This window comes from Pogona vitticeps, chromosome 4, assembly GCF_051106095.1.
Source record: "Pogona vitticeps strain Pit_001003342236 chromosome 4, PviZW2.1, whole genome shotgun sequence".
Classification (NCBI taxonomy): domain Eukaryota; kingdom Metazoa; phylum Chordata; class Lepidosauria; order Squamata; family Agamidae; genus Pogona; species Pogona vitticeps.
The window spans coordinates 132,613,752-132,634,909 of NC_135786.1; the positions used below are offsets into that span (position 1 = coordinate 132,613,752).

Here is a 21,158-nt window from a genome sequence, read left to right on the forward strand (position 1 = left end):
GAAAAGACTTGTACATGACTGTATATGGGAGTAGAACAGAGTTGGTAAAAGAGGGGATACCTTTCAACATCGATTGCATGTTGAACCTCAGTACTAAAATAATAATCATGTGCCTTCAAACCAATCCTGACTTACGGTGACCTTTTTCTAGGTTTTCCAGGTAGAGGATATTCAGAAGTGGTTTACTATTCGCTTCTTCTGGGGGGGCATCCTGGGATTGTACAGCTTGCCCAAAGGCACCCAGGCTAGCTCTTCTTCCCTGGAGGCACAGTGGGTAATCAAACTTCCAACCTATGCCTCCGCAGCCATATAACTAAACCACGGAGCTATCCAGCCAGCTGCAGTATAGTATTGTCAAATTAAAAATTGCCCGTTCCTCAGCCTTTTGTACATGTAACACTCTAGTTAAATAGGGCATTAACATTTAGCTTCCAGAAGAAAAAGGTGCAGTTTGATATGAAAAGGTGCAGCCATGTGTAAAAACAATGAACACACTGATGCAAGACTTCTTAGTGCCTTTTTAAGGGGAGTAGGCAGGTAGGATTAGATTCCATACACTGAGTTCTTCCAGAGTGGTGTACTTTGTGGTTGCAGTCCTATGCACACCAGAGGATAAGTCTTGGTGGGGTTTATGAGTGAAAATCTGCAAGATGGTGCCGCTCATGATTTAATAGAACCAGCTAGTAAATACATGCAATTCATGGGAAAGCTTTATTACCTTTATAATATTCAGCATTGGCTACAGATTGCACTATAACCAGAATTGTGGTGTTCCATTTGTTTTGCACTAAATAGAAGTTATTTTCAAAACAGTTTCCTGCATTGAATAATGATATTCAGAAAATAAGCTACAATCAAGCAAAGCAGTGCTGGTGGGAGAAAGCTCTTTATACGCCACTCTTTCCTGCGTCACAGTATGAAGGTAGTAGCTGCTTTAACTTCTTTGTTATAGATTGAGTCCTTTACAGCAGAGATGAAATAAAAGATAAATGTAGATAAGCACATGCCTTGCATGTTTTAGCAATGTCTGGGAAATTAGTCTTCTGGAAAATGTTTCTGCTAATGGGCTTGCTGTGCTTTTTGATCAGTCACAGTAGTATAGAAAAATTCTTGGTGCTTTTCAGAATGATAGAGGTAATCAGCTTATTGGGTGGTTACATTCACCCCATGATAAAAGATGACAAGATTCCTAGTTGTCCAGATCTAATGTTCGCTACTGTCTAACAATTTGCACCATCACCACACAGTAGTGTGAATGTGGACTGAAATGGAGCCAAAGCTGGACTGCTGAGATGAAAAGAAGGAAAGCTGTCTGCCCGCTCAGTAGATATCTGGTCTTGGATAATCAAGCATTACTTCATATTAGGCAGCTGTTCATTCCAGCTAGGATATTGCAACAGTATTATTTTTATTTATTAATATAAATATTGTCTGATGAACTTGTATCACTCTAGCTATAGATTGGCTAATGAACACATGACATTTTGGCAGAAATCCAGTAGTAGATTGCAGCTAGAGTGGGCCCAGTGAATCAGTAGAACTTATATAGTTATTAACTCCGCACTGATTTACTGAGCCTACTTTAGTTGTGACTTGCTGCTTGATTTCAGCCTTTATGTTGAACTTTTAACTGTGATCCATTTCACAGCTTTGCCAAATTTTTGCTTTCAAGTTTTTAAGATTACCTTTCTCCCTCTGTACATCAGTCAAGAAGTTCACTATATGTAAGTTTTAATGTTTAAACATACCTCTATGTGTTCTGGTGCATACCTAAAAATGTAGCGCAATTTAGGTTTTGGCTACCGAGGTTCTCTCTTTTTCTTTCTTTTTCTTTTTCTTTCTCTCTTTGTTTTAAGAAATTTTACTACAAAAATGAAGAAAATTGCCAATTATCCCATAGTGACATCACTGATTGTATTTACTTATACTTCATTTCAGTAAAGTTTGAGGAATAAAAATGCTATTTTCATTACGTAGAACACTACACTGCATAACTGTTACCTAAAATAATGTATTTAACAAATGCTATTTGTATTTTACTGTTGCCACAGAAGTTATTAATATTGATGTAATGGATCTGTTTACCAAAACATGAATTCAGTATATATAACCTTTTGATGTGGACGCTAAAAGAGCCAGCACCATTGTTGTCTCTGTCACATAAAAAGCAGTTGAAAATAAATAAACATCAATAAAACATATAATCATCTTAGACCTGAAGAGCTGGAAGAGACCTTATGGATCACTGAGTCCAGCTCCTGCCAGGGAGGCACAGTGGGGAATTAAACTGCCAACCTCTGGCTCTGCAGCCAGATACCCAAAGCACTGAGCTGTGGTTAAAGAACACTCAGTTCATAAAATTTACTGTGGCAGAACTACAGTCTGTTAGGAACTAAATGCTAATTCAGTAAACTAAAATTAATGGATATTTATACTGTGATAAGCATTTTGGGGAACTGAATGTATTTATGCCACATGATTCATGTGCTGGCCAAAATAGATCAAAACAGGTCATTTAAAAATGGGTGATTAACCCTATTGTCAATAACCTGTGAGTCTTCAATCCATGAGCAATTAAATCTGATAGTTTACTTCATACATCTTCCTCCCATTTTTCAACTCTGCTAAAAAATATTCTTTGAGCTCCCAGCTGCAATGTCTGTAGTCCACTTTGTAGCTTTGTAGTCCACTGCTTCTTGCAAGCGATGTTGAGTTTAGCATTTATATATCAAGGAATCTGGCCATTGTTAGCAGTATTATACGTATGTATACCTTCTGGTAGTGTACATTATAGATGATTGGATGAGCTGTATGAGATTTTGGCCATCAAATAACATGGTTTATCAGTTCCATACATTGTAAGACAGTACAGTAATCTCCCAATTTATGACAACTCAACAGCTTATTTCTTTCTTGGAGATAAACCACTGGACAGTGGCTAATATCCAAGAAAGACTAGACTATGTAACAGTATGATGGAAACATTTTATTATCTTTGTTGTTATGTGCTATCTAGTCATTTCCAGCTTATGAAGACTCTATGAATTAATGATTTCCAAAAGGTCCTGTCATTAACAAGTTGCTTGGGCCTTGCAAGCTATAAGGATGTGGCTTCCTTTGTTTATTCTGTCCATCTCCTGTTAGCTTTTCCTAGTATCTGCCACTTTTCCTAATATTATTGTCTTTTCTATCGAGTCCTGTCTTCTCCTTATATGTCTAAATTTTAATAGCCTCAGTTTAGTTGTTCATGCTCCTAATGGGAGCCCAGGCTTAGTTTGACTTGGAACCCACATATTTATCTTTCTGATGGTCTATAGAATCCTTAAAGCTCTCCTCCCATACCAGTTTTTGAATGATTTTTTCCATTCAGCTTTCACATCTATATGTAGTAATTAGGACTGCCATACAGTGTTGCCTTGCTTGATGAGGATAATCCATTTCAGCGAAATCGCTGTAGAGCGAAATCCTCGTCAAGTGAAATAAAAAAGCCCATTGAAATGCATTAAAAACCGCTCAGTGCATTCCAGTGGGCTAAACACCACAGTGTCCAGCGAAGGTCCTCTATAGGGCAGCCATTTTCCGATGCCTATGCAGCGAAAAATCCGTCCTAAAGCACAGTGGGGAGCCATTTTACACAGCGGGCGGCCATTTTGAAACCCGACGATCAGCTGTTTGATTGTCGTAATGCGAAGAATCGGTTCCCGAAGCAGGGAACCGATCGTCAGGAAGCGAATTTTGCCCATTAAAACATTGTTTTGCAATCGCAAAAGCAATCGCAAAAACCTCATCGTCAAGCAGATTCATCGTTTAATGAGGTAATCGTTAAGTGAGACACCACTGTATTAGGAATTATCTTGGCCTTGGTGTCCAGCAACACGTCCTTAGACCTAAGGATCTTGTGTAATTCCTTCATGGCTCTCTTCCAAGTTTCAGTTGTCTTCTGGTTTCCCATCTGTTGTCTCCATTTTGATTGATGATTGAACCAAGGTGTACAGACTCTTCAAGAGTTTGATTTCCTTTATCTGTTATAAAGTCTGATAATATAACCTGTTAGTTCAACTGATTTTTATCCAAAATATATTGGATTCTTCAATTATATTTTAACACTACCTCTTGGAAAATAAGCTACATCACCACTACATAACATGGTACTTCAAGGAACAGTATTTTTCAAAGCAGTAATTAAAATGTAGCTTCAGTTGTAAGTTATAGGAATTTACATTGTAATTTTAATTGATATATTACATATATATACTGTACAGTGGTGCCTCGCTTAACGATGATAATCTGTTCTAGGAAAATCACCTTTAAGTGAAAACATTGTAAAGTGAAAATAAAAACCCCATTGAAACGCATTGAAACCCGTTCAGTGCATTCCAACGGGGTAAAAACTCACTGTCCAGCGAAGATCCTCCATACGGCGGCCATTTTCGCTGCCTGTATAGCGAGGGATCCATCCCTAAACACAGCGGGGAGCCATTTTAATCACCCGGGCAGCCATTTTGAAACCGCCGATCAGCTGTTTAAAAAAACATTGTTTTGCGAAGAATCGGTTCCCAAAGCAGGGAACCGATCATCACAAAGCGAAATTCCCCCATTTAGACCATCGTTTTGCGATCGCAAAAAGACCGTCGTAAAGCGGATTCGTCGTAATGCGGAGCAATCGTTAAGCAAGGCACCGCTGTGCATTGATAGAGGAGTTTAAAGTATTAATTCTAACATTTTGTGGAATTAGTCCAAACAGTTTTACAAAGAAGAGTAACAATTTAAACAGCTGGGCTGCAGTAGGAAATAAATCAGAAAAATGAAGGCAAGCTTTGTTGAGCTGTTTTCTGCCTGATATGTGCAACCAGGCTGTTTTCCATTTTTGCCATGGTTTGTTCTTTTTAGCGTGCAAGGGAAGGAGCATCATGGTGTTCTTTGATTTTTCTGGTTGATAGATGATTAATTCTGCTTTCATTCTTTCTCTGATCCCTTCTTTCATTTCTATTTTGTTCTTCTGTATTAGTACTTAAATCAATTAGAATTTTCAATTTGATGTCACAAATTCAATTTCTGTCACAAAGGACTTGAAAAACTTACTGTTACCTCATTCATTCTCTAAACTGGGGGGGGAGAGAGAGAGAGCCCATAACTGTAATTGCCTTGGCAAATGATGTTGCTGAAGCCTATTAGCAGAAGTATAAGTGTCTCTCATATTAACTGTAGAAAGAAAGATTTAAAGAAACAAGATACCTCAGGGAGGATTACAAGCAAGCTGCCCTGGGAGATGTAAGTTTTCTTAGGAGGCATAGTTATTTGGTGATAGAGCCTAATGGGCTGTGAGGCTAGACCTCTAAAGAGGCAATCAGGCAGTATCATTGTTTTTGAAAGTAGTGTCACCTAATATGATATGGTACCGTTTGAGGTTGAAGAAAGTAAAGACTAAAGAAGTTTGTCGTTAAGGTTCCATTTGCACTTTAAAAGCATTTAATAAATTTTACTCTTGTAAGAAATGTCTGTTTCCCTCCAATTAATTTGAACATCTGCAGTTCTTTCCCTTACATTTTCTGTTAACAAGTGCCATGGGGGCATGGGAACAAAAGGAGAGAGGCCTACAGAGGTTTATGTTATCGGAAAAGAGTTGATATGTGGGCAGTTACATTGCTGTCTCCATGCTGTGGTTTGGGTAGGGAAAGGTCCTACTTCTCCAGTAAACCTGTGCTGTTGTCAGCTGTACAAATGGATCTGGGTGGCTCTGTTGCTTCAGTGGACATGTGTTACAGTGATTAACAATATGAGTTATCTTTACACACAAAAATAGTAAGAGTGTGTGTCTGAGCATTCCATGTTCTCAACAGTTCTAGACCGAAGATAGGCCACTGGGTGCCTTTCAAATGTTTTGGATTCCAACTCTCATAATCCTTGGCAGTTTTGACCAGGGCTTTATGGGAGTTCAAAATGTATGGAAGACACCAGCTTGTTCCAGGCATGTTTTGTTGGCTTATTTGTTTACCTGTTCACTTAGTTGCCTGTGGTGGCTCTCAAATGCACAAAGCAATAAAATCTTTCAGTTGCACCCTTTTTTCCAGTAATGGCGCTTTCCTTTCTTTGTAAACAAGGTTGTGACTTAAAATGTCCTATATGGCTTGGAAAGCACACATGGGACTTACTTTTGCCCTGGGTTCCATTTTAATACTAAAAATCATACCTTCCCCGGACAACAGAGAGGTGCAAGTGACTGTGCATCATTTTGTCTACATGTATGTAAAAATTAAGCCCTTGGTAAATCTGGTAAAAAGGTACTCTGCACAAACAACAGACAGCCAAGGTTAACAGCAGTTACAGGAAAGGCAAACAGATAATTGTTGTATTCTCAGATGCTTTACAGGTGCTCTGCTTCTGGACTCAAGACACATCCATGTACCCTAAACCTCAGCTCCACTGCTGTAAATGGGGATTAAAAAATGAAGCAGACTACATAGGTAATCAAGGGTGCAGAGAATTCTTCTGGGAGGGGAGGTCCATATCTCAGAATGTAACTCCTGAGTATCCTCTTCTTTCCTTCCTCTGCACCCCCTGCACCACTGGAATATACCCAGACTATTAGCTGAACAGCCTTCCTTCATTTTGGTAAATTACACTGATCCCATAAATAAAATATTAGATAAGTGTGGTGCTTCCACAGATGAAGTTCCAACAATATACTATGAAAGTTAGAAGGTCATCTGCCTTTACTGAACAGCAAACTATCTGTTCCCCTTGTTGTTAATGCCATCCAAGTTCTAATGCTCCCTTTCTTGCAGGATCAGCCTCAGGAAACCTTGCAGCCAAACAGAAACTTGAGAGGGAATTTCAGTGCAGCTCCCTCAATTTGACAAGTGAGTATTTTGTCCAGAATAGCATGATCTTAACCCAGTAGAGGACTTACCAGGTGGATACACTGGGAGGGCAGACAGGTGAGTGCATATTGCTTGGGAGGGCAGGGAGATTTTCTGAGGCCTGTGGATTGGAAAGGCTCCTAAGAAAAGGACCCTTACTCCATTGCCAGTACTGTACTCATTGTTCAGGTTACATGTAATATCTGGCTTTGTGCATTGCCTTCCCCATACTTGTCTTCTCTCTCTCCCCAGGTAGCCAGGCTGTCATTCAGCACCGAAAGAAGCACGAATGTTCTCCAGACACTATACCATGCAAGCCACAAGGGAGATCTATAGCTTCAGCAGTTGCCAGTGAGAAGCTAGTTGTTTCTATATGGGATTGCTACTGCTTTATTCATGCAGGGTTTCTGTATTTTTCAAAAAAAGTGCAACAGGCAGAGGGCAGTAAGTGCAACAATACATAGCATAGGGATGTATTGTTGGGAAAAGTTGCCTGTTGTGTAACTTTGAAGAGCACAGCAATCCTGCAAACAAAAATGTAGCAATCCCTACTCTATGTTGCTATCAAATTCACCCTGAAAATCAATAAAAGTGGTGACTGTTTTAGCTTTTCTCAGCAATTTCTCATTTCTGAGAGTTGAGAAACTCTCATTTCTGATGTCTTCACAGGACATATAGAAGGGAGTTTCTGACACAATAGTCCACATGGGTTGGCAATCTGCATCTTTCTTAAAGCTTTTATGACTGTAGCACCAAGAGAAGGTGGCCCCAACAATGCCCTGTTCTGTGATGTGTTACTTTTTCTTCTCCATAGAAACAATACTACCATATTGCAGTGATGCGGAGAGAGAAATAATTAGAAATTAAGAAAATTGCTTGTTATAATAGTGAGTAAACATTTCTCCAGCCTCAGCCCTCTGTGGGTTAGATAACATCACAGAGCATAACATCATAGAGCCATTAAATTGTAGAACTGGAGGGGACTCTAGGAGTCATCACATCCAACCCTCTGCAAAAGAAGTAAAATTTACAGCAAAAACATTACTTAATATCTCCAATGAGAGAAGCATCATGACAGAGAGCTATTTGATAGCGGAATGGACTGCCTTGGAAGGTGGATTGTCAGGATGTTTTTCCTAATCAAGACCATTACTATTCACCATGGCATTACTGGAACCCCCTCTGAAACACTGGGCTCCTCCCTTTGCTTCATCTGGAAACCCAGCTTTTGTCTCTCCTCATGCAAGAATTGTGTTTTCAGCTGGCCCTTGCAAATACTGGCTTAAATTAGCCCTGCCTTGCACTCTCTCCAAACCAGCTTGAAACAGGGGTTGAATGTGGCAAGCTGTAGAAGTCAAGCCAAAAGACTACCTGAAAAGGTTTTTTGGTCCCTACCCATCAGTCTGGGTGACATGCTGAGTGAAAACACAGGTTCAGTTATGCTTATGGGAGGCTCTGTATGGTCTCTTTTTGTTGCCAATGTATAATGAGGAGAAATGTGGGCTCTTGCATGCCCAAATTTTTTTCATTTAATAGCAGTTTTACAGAGGACTCCTCGACTGATGAGCTTTGTGGCTGTGATTTGCAAACCTTTTGCAGGGGGTTGAATATGAGTGTATCATGGGCTTAGCCTTAGACAGACTCCAGAAATTCCAGAATGAGCCTCTGTGTTTATATATATTATATATATATATATATAATGCCACCCACTCTACCCAGAGGTCTATATATATAAGAATACACTATACAAAACAACAGTAAAAACTAGAAGCTTCCATAATGACATACACAACTCTCAGATGCATCAGATGATATTGTTAAATGAACACAACTCTTCATAGGTCAACATGAGAGGCTTACATATTGCTCAAAGAATCAGGATAATTATTACAATACTGAATAAAAGGGAGCCAGTTAGAACTGAAAATTGGTCTTTAGTGTTGTTCCTGTCCCCTTTCCAATGTAAAGTTACTATAGTTCATACTAATGGCAAGGGGCCCAGAAGTTTGTGGTAGCAACATACCATCATGTTTCAGAGATGGAAATGAATCCACAATTCCCTTTAACAGTTGCATTTTTTGTTCTCATTGAGCAATCAGCCAGGCACAATGTTGGCTTCTACAGCCTTACTTGGCTATATGCATTCTTCTTTCTGTGGGGAACATGTCTTAATCTATGGGAGAGATGATACAGACACCGATATTCAAGCTGTATGCAGTTTGGCACACTTGTGTTTTATTGTAACAGGACTGAAACTTCTTTCCTTATGGTCTCTTACTTGTGGGCTCCGTGTGTAAGCTCCCTTCCCCCTTCCTGTAGGCTGGCTGCTATGGTTTCAATAAAAAGTCCTTATTTTACTACTCTGTCTTGGCTGTTCCCAAGAAGATATTGGTTTGTAAGCTTCTGCCTGAGGAATTTTGGCCTGTAGAAGACAGTTAATGCCCTCCTCTTTGCAGAGCGATTGGAAGTTCTCATAAGGCTCTGTCAGCCCTTTGTGTGTGCATGCACATGCACACTATATGTGGAATAGGATATGGACTGAGTTGTGTAGCAGCAGCATAGTATCTTCACCATTACTGCATGTTCACCATGCCTTCTGTATGCAAATAATAGAAAGAACACAACCACTGGCATAGCAAGATCATAAAATTGATTCGCCTGAAGTGCCTTAGTTGCACGTATAACAAACTTGGAGAGGTGAGAATAGGATATAAAAAAATTAGATATATAGGAATCTGTATTTCCAAATCGCCATTTTGTTTTTAATTGCTAATGAGTAATGGAACTGGCTATAGAAACCCATTTCTTTCACTGTGTTATACTTCCTGCCTTTTGGCATTAATTTCCAAACCAATGGCTTTTTATATGGCACCTAGTAAAGAACCTATTCACTCAATTTTTGGTTCTTCTTGCTATTTGGTTCTTACTGTAACTTGTAATGGTTTTCTTTTACTCTCTCTCCCATTCTATGAAATGAAACTTTTACAGAATGCTGTTCACATGTTAAGCGAGAGAATGGTGTTGGAGAATTCACAGATATAAAAGAAATGTCACACAGTGAAGAACATCTAGATTTTAATATGGTAAGTTTTTTATTGTTTCAGTTTTTATTTCATCAGAGCCATTGTTACTGGAAATGAGATAAAATCTAGAAGAACAAATTTTGCCCACTGTAAGGCTGTCCATTTAATTCATTAACCTGCCCTGTTTAATTCAACCTGAATACAACTGCTGTATTTGAAATAAATAGTTTTTGTAGAATGAAACCATATTACATTCTTTATTTCTTCAGTTTATATTCCACTCACAATTAGTACCAAGGCACTGCTCTGGGTGGTTTTAAAAAATATAATACAAAAAAGAAAGAAGATAAAAACATTAAAAACAACTACAATTAACACGTAAAAACAGATGGCACAGAACAATCATATAAAACCAGAGTAGATGAAGGAAGGGGAACAAAAAAGAAAAACAGCAGTGTCTTAATTGCCTCCTAAATATAACAGAGAGGGGGCTAGGCAGAGTTCCTCTGGAAGCTGGTTCTGTAAGGCTGGAGCCACTTCGAAGAATTATGGTTTCATTTAAGGTTGTGATGAGATTGAGTTGGGAAGTGGTCTTTAATAACGAACGTTTTTCATTGAAGGCATTCTCAAAATTTAAAGGACCAGGACCATTTGTAAGCAGAAGAAAAGTGCTTCTGTGAACATTTGGTTGCAAAGAAAAGGTTGCTGATTTTTCTTTTGAATTGCAATCTTTCACACCACATGGATACCTCCTGTAGAGCCAGACAGTCCAGATGTGGAGAGAGGATCACTCCATTGTGTACTTGGAATGCTCTTGGGATCATGGCCAAGATTTGCAGTTCTGATTTAGCAGTCCCAGTGGGTTGGATTCAAATTGCTTGCAGAGGGAACCTGATTTCACCAAAGGTGTTCTGTTGGAATCAGGGCAGGGCAGTGATTCCAATGACCTATTCCCCAGTGCCATTTCCCATCTTCACGATGGTTCCAGAACCACATGAACAATGTAGGACATAGCACTATCAAATTACCACCCTCTTCCTTTCCTCTCAGTTCCTGCATTGCTCAGCACAAGTGTGGATTCATTTATTGGTTTTATAAATAAATTCACTGTACAGAAAACATGAAAGACCTTGGGTTTTTTGAAAAATCATTTCATTATCCTCAGAAGATGTTACATTGTTCTGTTTTTGCAAAGCCATACTCAGCATTGTCATTTTAACATTTTAAAATGCAAACCTCTAGGTTTCCTCTGTACATGAAGCAAGATGTGCAAATCCTAGAAGTCCTGAAACTAAATCAAATGGCTTTAGGAAGAAGTTATACTCCAGTGACAGCTCTGGTTCTGAAGGCACGGCATCAGAAGGTGGAAATGGATGGGCAGACCCTTGTGAAGAGGAGCTTTTCTCTCGAACTCATCTATAAAAACTGCAAGAGTATAAAAATATTGTGTAAGATTAGCATGAGATGGAAAACTCTTCAGGAGGGCCTGTAAACTCAGCAGTGAATTGAGCAGTAAATTGAGTTCCCCTTTCAGCTAATGGATTCAGAAATGTATTTATCTTTCTCTTCTTGATATTTTATTTTCAATAGTTGGGATTCCGGTCCCATTGAAGGCTTTTTCTCCAAACTGTTAGCTCCTTGGCTATTTGGACTTAGAGTAGATTGTGTTGTCAAATCAAGAATGGATGTGCATGTGATTGTCCTGGTAGTATCACTGCTCTTTTGCATCCTAGCTGCAGTTACTTTTATTTTTGACTGTAGCCCTATCAGTATTACTATCTTACTAGCATTGCAGTGTCTACAACTATTCAGAGATTTTATCTTTTGACACATTTAGGCTTTTAAGATTTGGGAGATAAATACTTAACACTGTAATCTATCAGTGCCTTTCTGAATGTGAGAGGAAAGCATGTATGGCTTCTCCTGTCTTTTAAGATCTTACAATGTTGGAATAGGAATATTAGGGCTGTGCTTTAGAGACTTTCAGAAACTGTGTTTTCTATTCTAGGATCTCTCCTCTTAAGTATAAATTAACACAGTTGACACTAGTGTTTGTTACCTTCTTGCTGACAGAGATTTTTGCAGGCATGAGGGAAAGAAACATACTTTTCTCTCCTTTCCCCTCTTTGTTTTCAAGGCTCAGTGTTTCACCTTTTTTCAAGGCTCAGTGTTCTGAAGTAAATAAGTAAAATGACACTACAGCCTAATCCCAAGCACACTTATTTCAATGGTACAAATTACTTGCAAAGTGTACTTAGGATTGTATTATTAATTCCCCTGGAGAAATTTATGAACAGTGAGCTTTGTCATAAGCTGCAAATATTTGGCCTGAATGACTGAAACATTCTTAAGAGTTGATGTTCAATATTTTATATGCAGAGGGTATATCACTCAAAATGAATCCAGTGGCTCCTGCAGTTAGCTACTATTGTGGCTCTAATTTAGTAAAACTTGTAGCTAACTTTGTGTCCTGAGAGAATGTTAGGAGTAAGTTGTGGGTGGGAGTGGGGAACATGACTTACGTGTGTGATTGCAGTAGTGATTGTTGCTTTATGTGACCTGCTCTTAAAAGTTTATTTTAACATAGTCAATGCATTTGTCAAGTTGTAACTGCAAGACTATCAACTCCCTGTGCTACTAATGCATTATGCAAATCATAAGAGCCAGAAGGAGCAATATTGGTTTATACCATTACATTGTTTTTTTAAAAATGATCTATACAATAGCAGCATGTTAAAGACATCAGAAAGTGCAGAAAGTTTACTGTTGACTTGAAAATGCTAAGCCATTAATTTTGATAGGCAAGAAACTCCTAACAATTATAGTTGTTTGAAATGGTAAGCTGAACTGGCTTTGAAATTTTGTTCTGTGCTAGTGCGCTGAACTGAATATGAGTTTATTGCCTTTTCTTAATCGATATAACATGACTTAAGATCTAGGGTATCGACATTTTGTAAGGTTGCATGTATCCTTTCTGTTGAAACTTTGACTCCATCGGCTTGATTTGTACTTTCCAGGGAAATGTTACTATTAACTGCTTTTAAACTACATTATTTTAGCATTCATACAACAAATCTTTACAGTGTTGGGTTTGTTTGTTTTTCATTTGAGAATCTGGATAAGTTTTTATATATTTACTTTCTTTTGGAGCTTCCTTCAAAATGTTGTATAGCAAATGCACTGAGAATAATGTCTGTCAACATAAAAGCAAAGAGAACGAAACTCATAAATCCTAATGATTTAACTTAACTAGTGAGTCATTATTAGAATAATGAATGACCAAACAAGAACTTTTACCAGGGGAAACCCACACCTTTAAACCTGGCTTATTTAGATAGATATCTCAGTGAAATGGGTGGTTCATTGCATTATGATTTAATATTTTAACATCTTTGAAAAATGTACGTTACATGTTTGGGCAATAACAAATAATATTTATTTGTTCTGTAACTGAATGGATAAAATTCTGAAGCTTTCCAGTGAGAAGGTTGATGTGTGAGTTTGCGTTTTCGTTTCTCTACAAGGATAATTTAAAAGTGGAGATGCTGAAATGCACTGTGGTATGAAGCGCATTGCATATCCATAGCACTGAAGTATCAGTTTTTCATTCCTGGGCTGAATTTGTTTCTACTTTTTTGCTTCAAGTGGTTGTATTGTTCTGATTTCACATACACCAGAGTAACTGAATTTGTTTTTTGTGGAGTTACTTAACACCAAATAAAAGATAAAAGGACAGATACATTGTTTTGTTTGTGTTCAACATTTTTTTAAAATCCCATTTTAATTAGCATTGCTAGAGATTTGAGCCTGCAAGTACATAGAAGTTCCACAGTCGAAGGCACATCCCTCTGAACTCCTAGGAGTACTTGGAGCCTTGCTTATTAATCTCTTCTGTAGACTCTAGATATACAAGATGAGTCTGGCTTCTTTGAACTACTTGCAATTTGAAAAATGGCAGAAGAAAGTTTTGTTCCTTTCTGGATAGCTAGTTGCAGGAGCAAAAATCCCAATTTGAATGGCTTTAAAAATGACCCAAAATTCCAAAGGAAGATGGAATCAGTTGTGTTGTGGTTACTGCTGCCAGTTAGGTGCAACAGAAGAGAAGGCCACTGGACAAAGACTTTCAATGCCTTGAAAATAAGTTTACATTTACATACAATAAATGTTTACATTGTTCGAAAAATGGACAATATTTGAAGTCCATAGTTAAATTGCTGGGAGAGAAAAAATTGCTGTTCCTTTTTAAATATGCTCACCTGATGGGTGAGAAGATAATACAGTTTGGTGCTAGACAGCTAAAAGTGAGCCGAGAGCCACTCACTGCCTGCTTGTGAAATATCTCAAACCTTACTCGATCTGGGTGTTCTTGGGGAAACTCCAAGATAATTGCTAGTAACAGTAATAATAATGAGAATTATCTAACATGGCACAGTAAGATGAACTGAAGTGTGAATGTCTAGCTTGGCATACAGTAGAACTTTCTGGTCTTGGTGAACACTGGACCACCCAAAATCTGCCAGAGGTTTATTGTTACTGCAGCTTGGTGACCGACCACTGCAGTTGTCACCAACGTTAGCATCAGTAAAATCCTGTTTGCATCTCACCCTTCTATCTGAGGAAAAGTGTTGCTTACTTGCCAAGTGCTAGTGACCTGATACCATTCTACTTGTTAATGTAAGACAGGATTTAGGGGTTTTGGTATAAATTATTTCTCCCTCAGAAAATTGTGAAAGTAAATGTTTGATAGATTTAGTCTGAGAACATTAGCACTAAGATTGGTTTCAAAAAAGCACCAAAAATCACAGTGATTTATTTATTTAAAATATATTTTCTCCAAGCTGGCTTATAACAATAAAAGGACAATATATAAAAGCTAAAAACAAACAGTAAATATAAAAATATTAAAAAAGAATTAACCAAGTATATTAAAATGGTAAAAAAAATCAATACTAAAAACATTTAAAGCAGCACAGTAAGGTAAAGGTAAAGGTTCCCCTTGACATTTAGTCCAGTCCTGTCCAACTCTAGGGCGCGGTGCTCATCCCCGTTTCCAAGCTATAGAGCCACCGTTTGTCCGAAGACAGTTTCCATGTCCACGTTTAAAAAAAGCTACTGATTTCTATTTGGTGCAGTGGAGAGTACGCATGTGACTAGACTATTGGATGGCACCATGGTGTGAGAGAAAACAGTTTCCTGGATTTTTCAGCAAAAAGGTTTGTACCAGCAATGCTGGGGAAAATTCCTTCCCATGTCTTAGCATTAATGGAAACTCTGTGCCACCAATCTCTCTTCTATGCCTGTGCTATTTAAAATTGCATAAAGCTGCTTAGTGGGATCAGCTAAGGTTTCATGGGTGTTCTGTCAGTATAGTGATGACATAACTGCTCACCTGAAATTGGTAAAGGAGTGGGATGAGGGACAATAAACTGAAGTATTAATATCAGAAGGATAGAGATTCCATTGATATGCGATTCATCTGCATTGGGAGTGATTATGTTTGACCTGTTTCAGGTGAGGTTTCACTCTTCCAGAAATACTTGGTTTGCAGTTTGAAGGTGCTATCGGACTGTGAAAGTCAGGAGAACTTGAGTGCGCCGTCTCCTGAGGAAAGAAACGTCAGAGAGGAAGGTACCCGCATTAAGAAAACCACCGGACAAGAGGGAGTTAAGACAGAAGTATGCCTGACTGAGGAAGGGAAAGGAAGAGAGGAGGAGCAATGGGTGGAGGTGTGGGAAGCCAGATATAAAGGGGGAGGAAAAGGCGCAGGAGTTTCAGGTTACAACGGATAGAGAACGAGAGAGGGAGAAAGGGAGAGTGGAGAAATTGAGGAATCTGTTGGATGATTTCCCAAACTTGGAAGTCAGTGGACTGTTGCCTGACCCTGAGCCCTCCCACGGAGGAGTGGTTATCCAAGAGACAACAGAATGGACGGTGGTGGTTTACCCTCGTGGCCAGGGTTCTTGGAGGAAGGTGATTCGGCTGGATGCCACGTTCAACAAACCACCACCGGAGGGAGATTGGGCATGACACCCTTGTTGTGGGACAACGGTGAGGAGTACCCTCCTCAGGAAGCCTACAGACAAGGAGCGATTTGGTCTGGCTCCCCGGTTCTGAGCAACAAATATTCTGTTAACCAATATGGGCAGGTGGAGAAGCAGTTTGATGGTTGGGACAGTTCTGAACCCATAGAAGTTGTTGTTGACACACCGTTGTTAAGGGTTAATAAAGTTTTGTTCCAAGAAACCAGACTCCGTCCTTTCCTGCCTATCTCAGCGAACCGCCACAAATGACTAGAGAAACTTTTGACACGGACCCATCCCTTTCCTTGGAGGTTCAAAGAGCCTCTGGAAGCAGTTTTAGTAATTGAGGTAAGTGTGCCCTGGACATCAAATGGGCAGTTACTCACATCCTGGTACCATCCTGATGGAATAACATCCCTTGGACATGGTGGAAACAACATTTATTGCTAGATTACTAATTGGGATCAGATGTGTGAGGCGCATTTTGTCAAATACGAAAACACTTGCAGTGGTCCCTGCAATGTCGTTCTATACAAACCTTGCTGACTAGTGAGATCTTCCTCACGAGCTCTTGTTCATGTCCTTTCACCTGTTCACATAAGATGTGGCAACCAATAATCGTCCTTTCAGTGACAAACTCCTTGGTTTCCCAGGATTTTGAAGATGCTAAATTCTGTGTGTTTTAATTTAGTTCTTTTGCCCTAATTACTGTGTTTTATAATTCATGTTTAAATTTGTTTGAGAGAGCAAAATAATAATTAAATATTTGGGAAAATTGGCAGGACTTCTAAAGAGAGCTGCTGGCATTTGGAAACACCCTTTATGAAGGGTTCCAACTCTACGTATGGGGGAAAAATACACAAGAAAATTGAACTGTATACAGGAGTTCAGCAAGAAAGCTCACAAAGCAGGTCACTGGGCATAGTCATTATTTATGTTTAACGCCTCTAAAAATGGGTATATGATGTATGGCTGAGGAGACCTTTCAATCAACTAAATGTTCTTGCAATGATTTGCTATGGAAACTTAATTGTTGCAGGTTCTGTTTGACCTTACATTTTAATGCTCTCAGTCTTCCTGCTTGTACACTACAACAGTGTGCACAAACATAGGACATGTACATTTCTTACATGTCATGGAAGTAATGGGCTACTTACAGTTCCTTTCAGGCCAGTTTTTAAGTAATATGGGTTTCAGGAAAACTATATTTATTAAACTTTTAAATATTTTTAAAGTGTTTTTAATCTTAATATATGCTTAACTGTTTTAATATAGTTTCTATTATATTTTTAAACTTGATAATTGTAGATTTAATTGTTGTGAGCCACCTTGGGTCCCCTATGGGGAGAAAAGCGACATATAAATAATATAAACAAACAAGCAAACAGTCAGGCCTGCCTACCTACCCCAAGTCTTGAAGCCATTAATCTGTAAAAATGTAGCCCTAATATATCTCTTGGCTCCGCAACCAATTCCTTGCCATCTCTTTCATCACTGCCACAATCTTTGCCAGCGTGTGGCCTCACCTGTAACTTTGGCCTGAAAAAAAGGCCCAGCAATATAAAGAAGTTACTTACCTGTAACTCTTGTTCTTTGAGTGATCATCTGTGAATGCACACTAATGGGTTAATCTGTGCCTGAGCAGAGCAGCCTTGGAAGCTTCTATAGCCAATCACTTGGTGCCGGGTCCTCCCCTACACTGGCTATATAATTCCACCCCCAGCACCTATGCCTCAGTTCCAAGGAACCGACCACCGCTGCCCAGCATGCAATGGCACATGTGACGGACACCGGGCAGGGAGAGCCTCGTGGCGCAGTGGTTAAACCGCTGTACTGCAGCCAAAACTGTGCTCACAACCTGGGGTTCAATCCCAGGTAGCTGGCTCAAGGTTGACTCAGCCTTCTTCCGAGGTCGGTAAAATGAGTACCCAGCTCGCTGTGGGGGCAATGTGTAGCCTGCATAATTAACTTGTAAACCGCCCAGAGAGTGCTTGAAGCACTATGGGGCGGTATATAAGCAGCACACTTTCCTTTTTTTATATAATTCACAGATAACACTCGAACTAGAGTTACAGGTAAGTAACTTCTTTTTCTCGTTTGTGGTCTCTGTGAATGCACACTAATGGGTGACTGGCAAGCGGACTAACCAAGAGGAGGGACATCACAAGAGTGCAGATGCCAGGACAGCTTGACCTACCACAGCCTGAGCCTTTGGACAGACACCCAGGCGGTAGTGCGAAAGGAAGGTAAACGGAATGGCGCATGTGGCAGTGCAGCAGACATCTACGATGTCCACTCCATGGAAAAAGGATGTTGAGGATGCTACAGCTCTAGTAGAGTGGGATCTCACAGATTTTGGAAGAGGAGTCTCTGCCAAGTTATAGGCAAGATGGATGGTCTGGACTATTCATCTAGAGATGTTCTGAGAGGAAGCCGGTGCTCCAAAGGAGGAGCCAGCAAAGGTGACAAAGAGATGTTGCGACGCACGAAAAGTGGTCGTGTGGTGCACATAATGACAGAGCACGCTTCACGTCTAGAGCGCACAGGGCTGTCTCAGGAAGGACAGTTGGCTGGTTCAAATGGAAGGCAGAATATATCTTGGGAAAGAAGGTTAGGCCTGGCCATAAGGATACTTGCAGAAAGGAGGTTCTGCTCTTAGTGTAGCCAGTCCTCCAGCCCTATGAGCTGAGGTTATTGCCAGGAGAAAGGCAGTCTTGAGGGTTAGCAAGTGGAGCGATGCTGATGCCAAGGGCTGAAAGGGAGGCCTCAGAAGCCACTGAATAATTGAGAGACCACTGGTCTTATAGGCAGGGTGCATATTTTCCAGGCCTCGGAGATATAGCTTGCACGCAGAATGGGCCATTCCCAGGTGAAACAGGTGCAGGAGAAACTGAAGGAGTGTGTCCAGAGACTTTGGCCTAGTAGGCAAATGTTGTCTTGATGCAAAGTGACAGAACACCTACCAATTATAGGAGTAGGACAAGGTGGTAAATGTTTGCGAGCATGATTGAGCATGTCTGTTACAGGCGGGGAAGTCTCCAAGCTGTCAGGTGGAGGGACTCAAGGTCTGGTTGAAATACCAGACCTCTGTCTCGAGACAGTAGATGAGGGACCAGCTGCAGCCTGATGTATTTCACAGCTCACGGGAGCAGGATCGAGAATCAAAGTAAGTGAGGTGACCAAGGGGGTATAAGTATGATGTTTGCATTCTCTTCTCAGATTCGAACGACAGTCCTTCGAAGAAGGGGAAAGGTGGAAACATTTAAAGGAGGCCTCATGAACAATTCATCAGGAAAGCCTCCCCTAGGGAGTTGCAGCTGATGCCGGCTTGGGAGCATAACATGGCCCACTTGTTTGTCTGAGATGCAAAAACGTCTACATCTGGAGTCCCCCCAACATTGACAGAGGTAGTGAAAGATGCCATCATCGAGAGCCCGCTCGTGAGGGCAGGACTGTAGTCTGCTGAGATGGTCTACTATGGAATTGTTCTCGCCTGCCAAATGTACAGCCACTGGATGAATGTGGCGAGCATAACACCATTCCAAAAGGTGGATAGTGTGAAAAAGAAGGCATAACGAGTGAGTGCTGCCCTGCTTGTTTATATAATAAACTACAATGGCATTTTCCGACGCGACCGAGACCACTCGACCACGGAGTAGGGGCTCGAAGGCCCGAAAAGCGTTGGTGATTGCCACAAGCTCTAGTACACTAATACGTAGGCCGGCTTTTATTGTGGACCAGCGGCCATGGACAGCATGGTGGTGTAGACAAGTTCCCCCAGCCTGATGGGCTGGCAACCGCAGTTCACTGAATCAGCGGGATCAAGAGACCAAAGGGTTTCCTATCCATAGGTTGGAGGGGATTTCCACCAGTCCAGTTGTATAGCAAGCTCCGGAGCCACCTGGAGCAGCATGGATGGGTGGTCACAAGAAAAGTGAGAGAAACCAGGCTTGAAGGGACTGCATCCTCAGTCGAGCATGCTGTACCACAGCTGTAGTAGATGCCATCAGCCCCAGAAGTTGCTGGACCTATAGGGCAGGGACCAAGTGCTTGAAGAAAAGGAGCATAACAAACCATGCATTTTACAATCTTGTTGTCGGGAAAAAGCCTGCTTCAAGAAAGCATACAAAGTCACATTAATATAATTTACACGTTGGTGTAGGTTGCAAAGTCGACTGCTCTATGTTGACCTTTAGTCCTAACATTGACAAAACAGATAGTGTGAAGGACATGTGTTTACAAGCTTGTGACTTGGACTCAGCGACCATGAGCCAGTTATTCAAATATGGGTAAACAGTGATTCCTGCTACTGAAAACCTGAAAAAGTGTTGTTGGTCTGACCGGATGCTAGCATGAAAATGAGCATCTTACAGTTAAAACACAGTAAACCAACTCCCTGGACATAACATGTGAATAACAGAGTCCAAGGAAGCCATACGGAATCTTCGTGGAGTAATAAAAGAATTCAGGCCTCCAAGATCAAGGATGGGCCAGAGGCCTCCATCCTTTTTATGCAAAGGAACAATAGCATCGTTCCCTAACAAGGCCTGAATTTCATCATCCAAAGGGGGTGGCCTTAACGTGGCCTGTAACAGAGGATACATCGAATTCAGTGGCATAGCTGGTAGCTATGATAGAGAATACCAAAGTGTTAGACGTGAAGGAGCACCAGTTGGAAAGGGGTGTAACGGACTGATTGGTCAATGACAGAGAAGTCAGGTGCATTAAAGAGACTGCTTGGTTTTGTAGTCCTGCCTTGGAACTGGCCAGTTGTTTGGATGCTGGTTTCAAGGCATGTCGAGCAGCAGTGTGCTTGTGCCAGCCCCATTGCCTCCTGGTGATATGAGAGGCCCTGGCTGTAAAGGTGTATAGAAGCTACCTGCAGAATGGGCAGTGCCAAATTCCATAAGTGGCGATGATAAGCACCCATGGCTGCAGAGTAATTGGCTACACGGCAGCCAGAGAATAAAAATGCCGAGCAAATATATCCTTATCTGTGTTCTCTGTATCAGTTGGGAATATGAAGAACAACCTTCTAACAGTAAAGGAGGGTGACTATCTGTGGCAACTGATATGGGTGTAGGAAGACTGGTTGGAAAATCTTCCTCCCCCTCTGACTCTTGTGAGTCCCAACCTGAATAAGGCAAGTCCTTCTGACGATTAGGGGAGAAGTCTTTCTTAGCATGAGCCTGACCAAGATCAGTCTCAAGAACAGCTGCCGGGACTGAGAAGGCTGAATGGGTTAACAGCAGGTT

The 21,158-nt window shown here is 40.5% G+C and overlaps 1 protein-coding gene across 11 annotated transcripts in view; it reads left to right on the top strand.

Annotated features, from left to right (window-relative positions):
* Positions 1-13,622, top strand: part of KIAA0232 (KIAA0232 ortholog) — a 61,125-nt gene extending 47,503 nt beyond the window's left edge. For 10 of the 11 annotated variants that reach the window (XM_078392528.1, XM_020790546.3, XM_020790549.3 and 7 more), the window contains 5 exons: positions 814-922; positions 6,786-6,860; positions 7,113-7,211; positions 9,849-9,943; positions 11,126-13,622. In XM_078392528.1, the coding sequence (XP_078248654.1) occupies positions 814-922; positions 6,786-6,860; positions 7,113-7,211; positions 9,849-9,943; positions 11,126-11,305 (558 nt within the window). In that variant the 3' untranslated portion in view covers positions 11,306-13,622. The remainder of the gene's footprint in view (positions 1-813; positions 923-6,785; positions 6,861-7,112; positions 7,212-9,848; positions 9,944-11,125) is intronic. The other variant, XM_078392530.1, reaches the window with a different exon arrangement.
* The last annotated feature ends 7,536 nt before the right edge of the window (positions 13,623-21,158 follow it).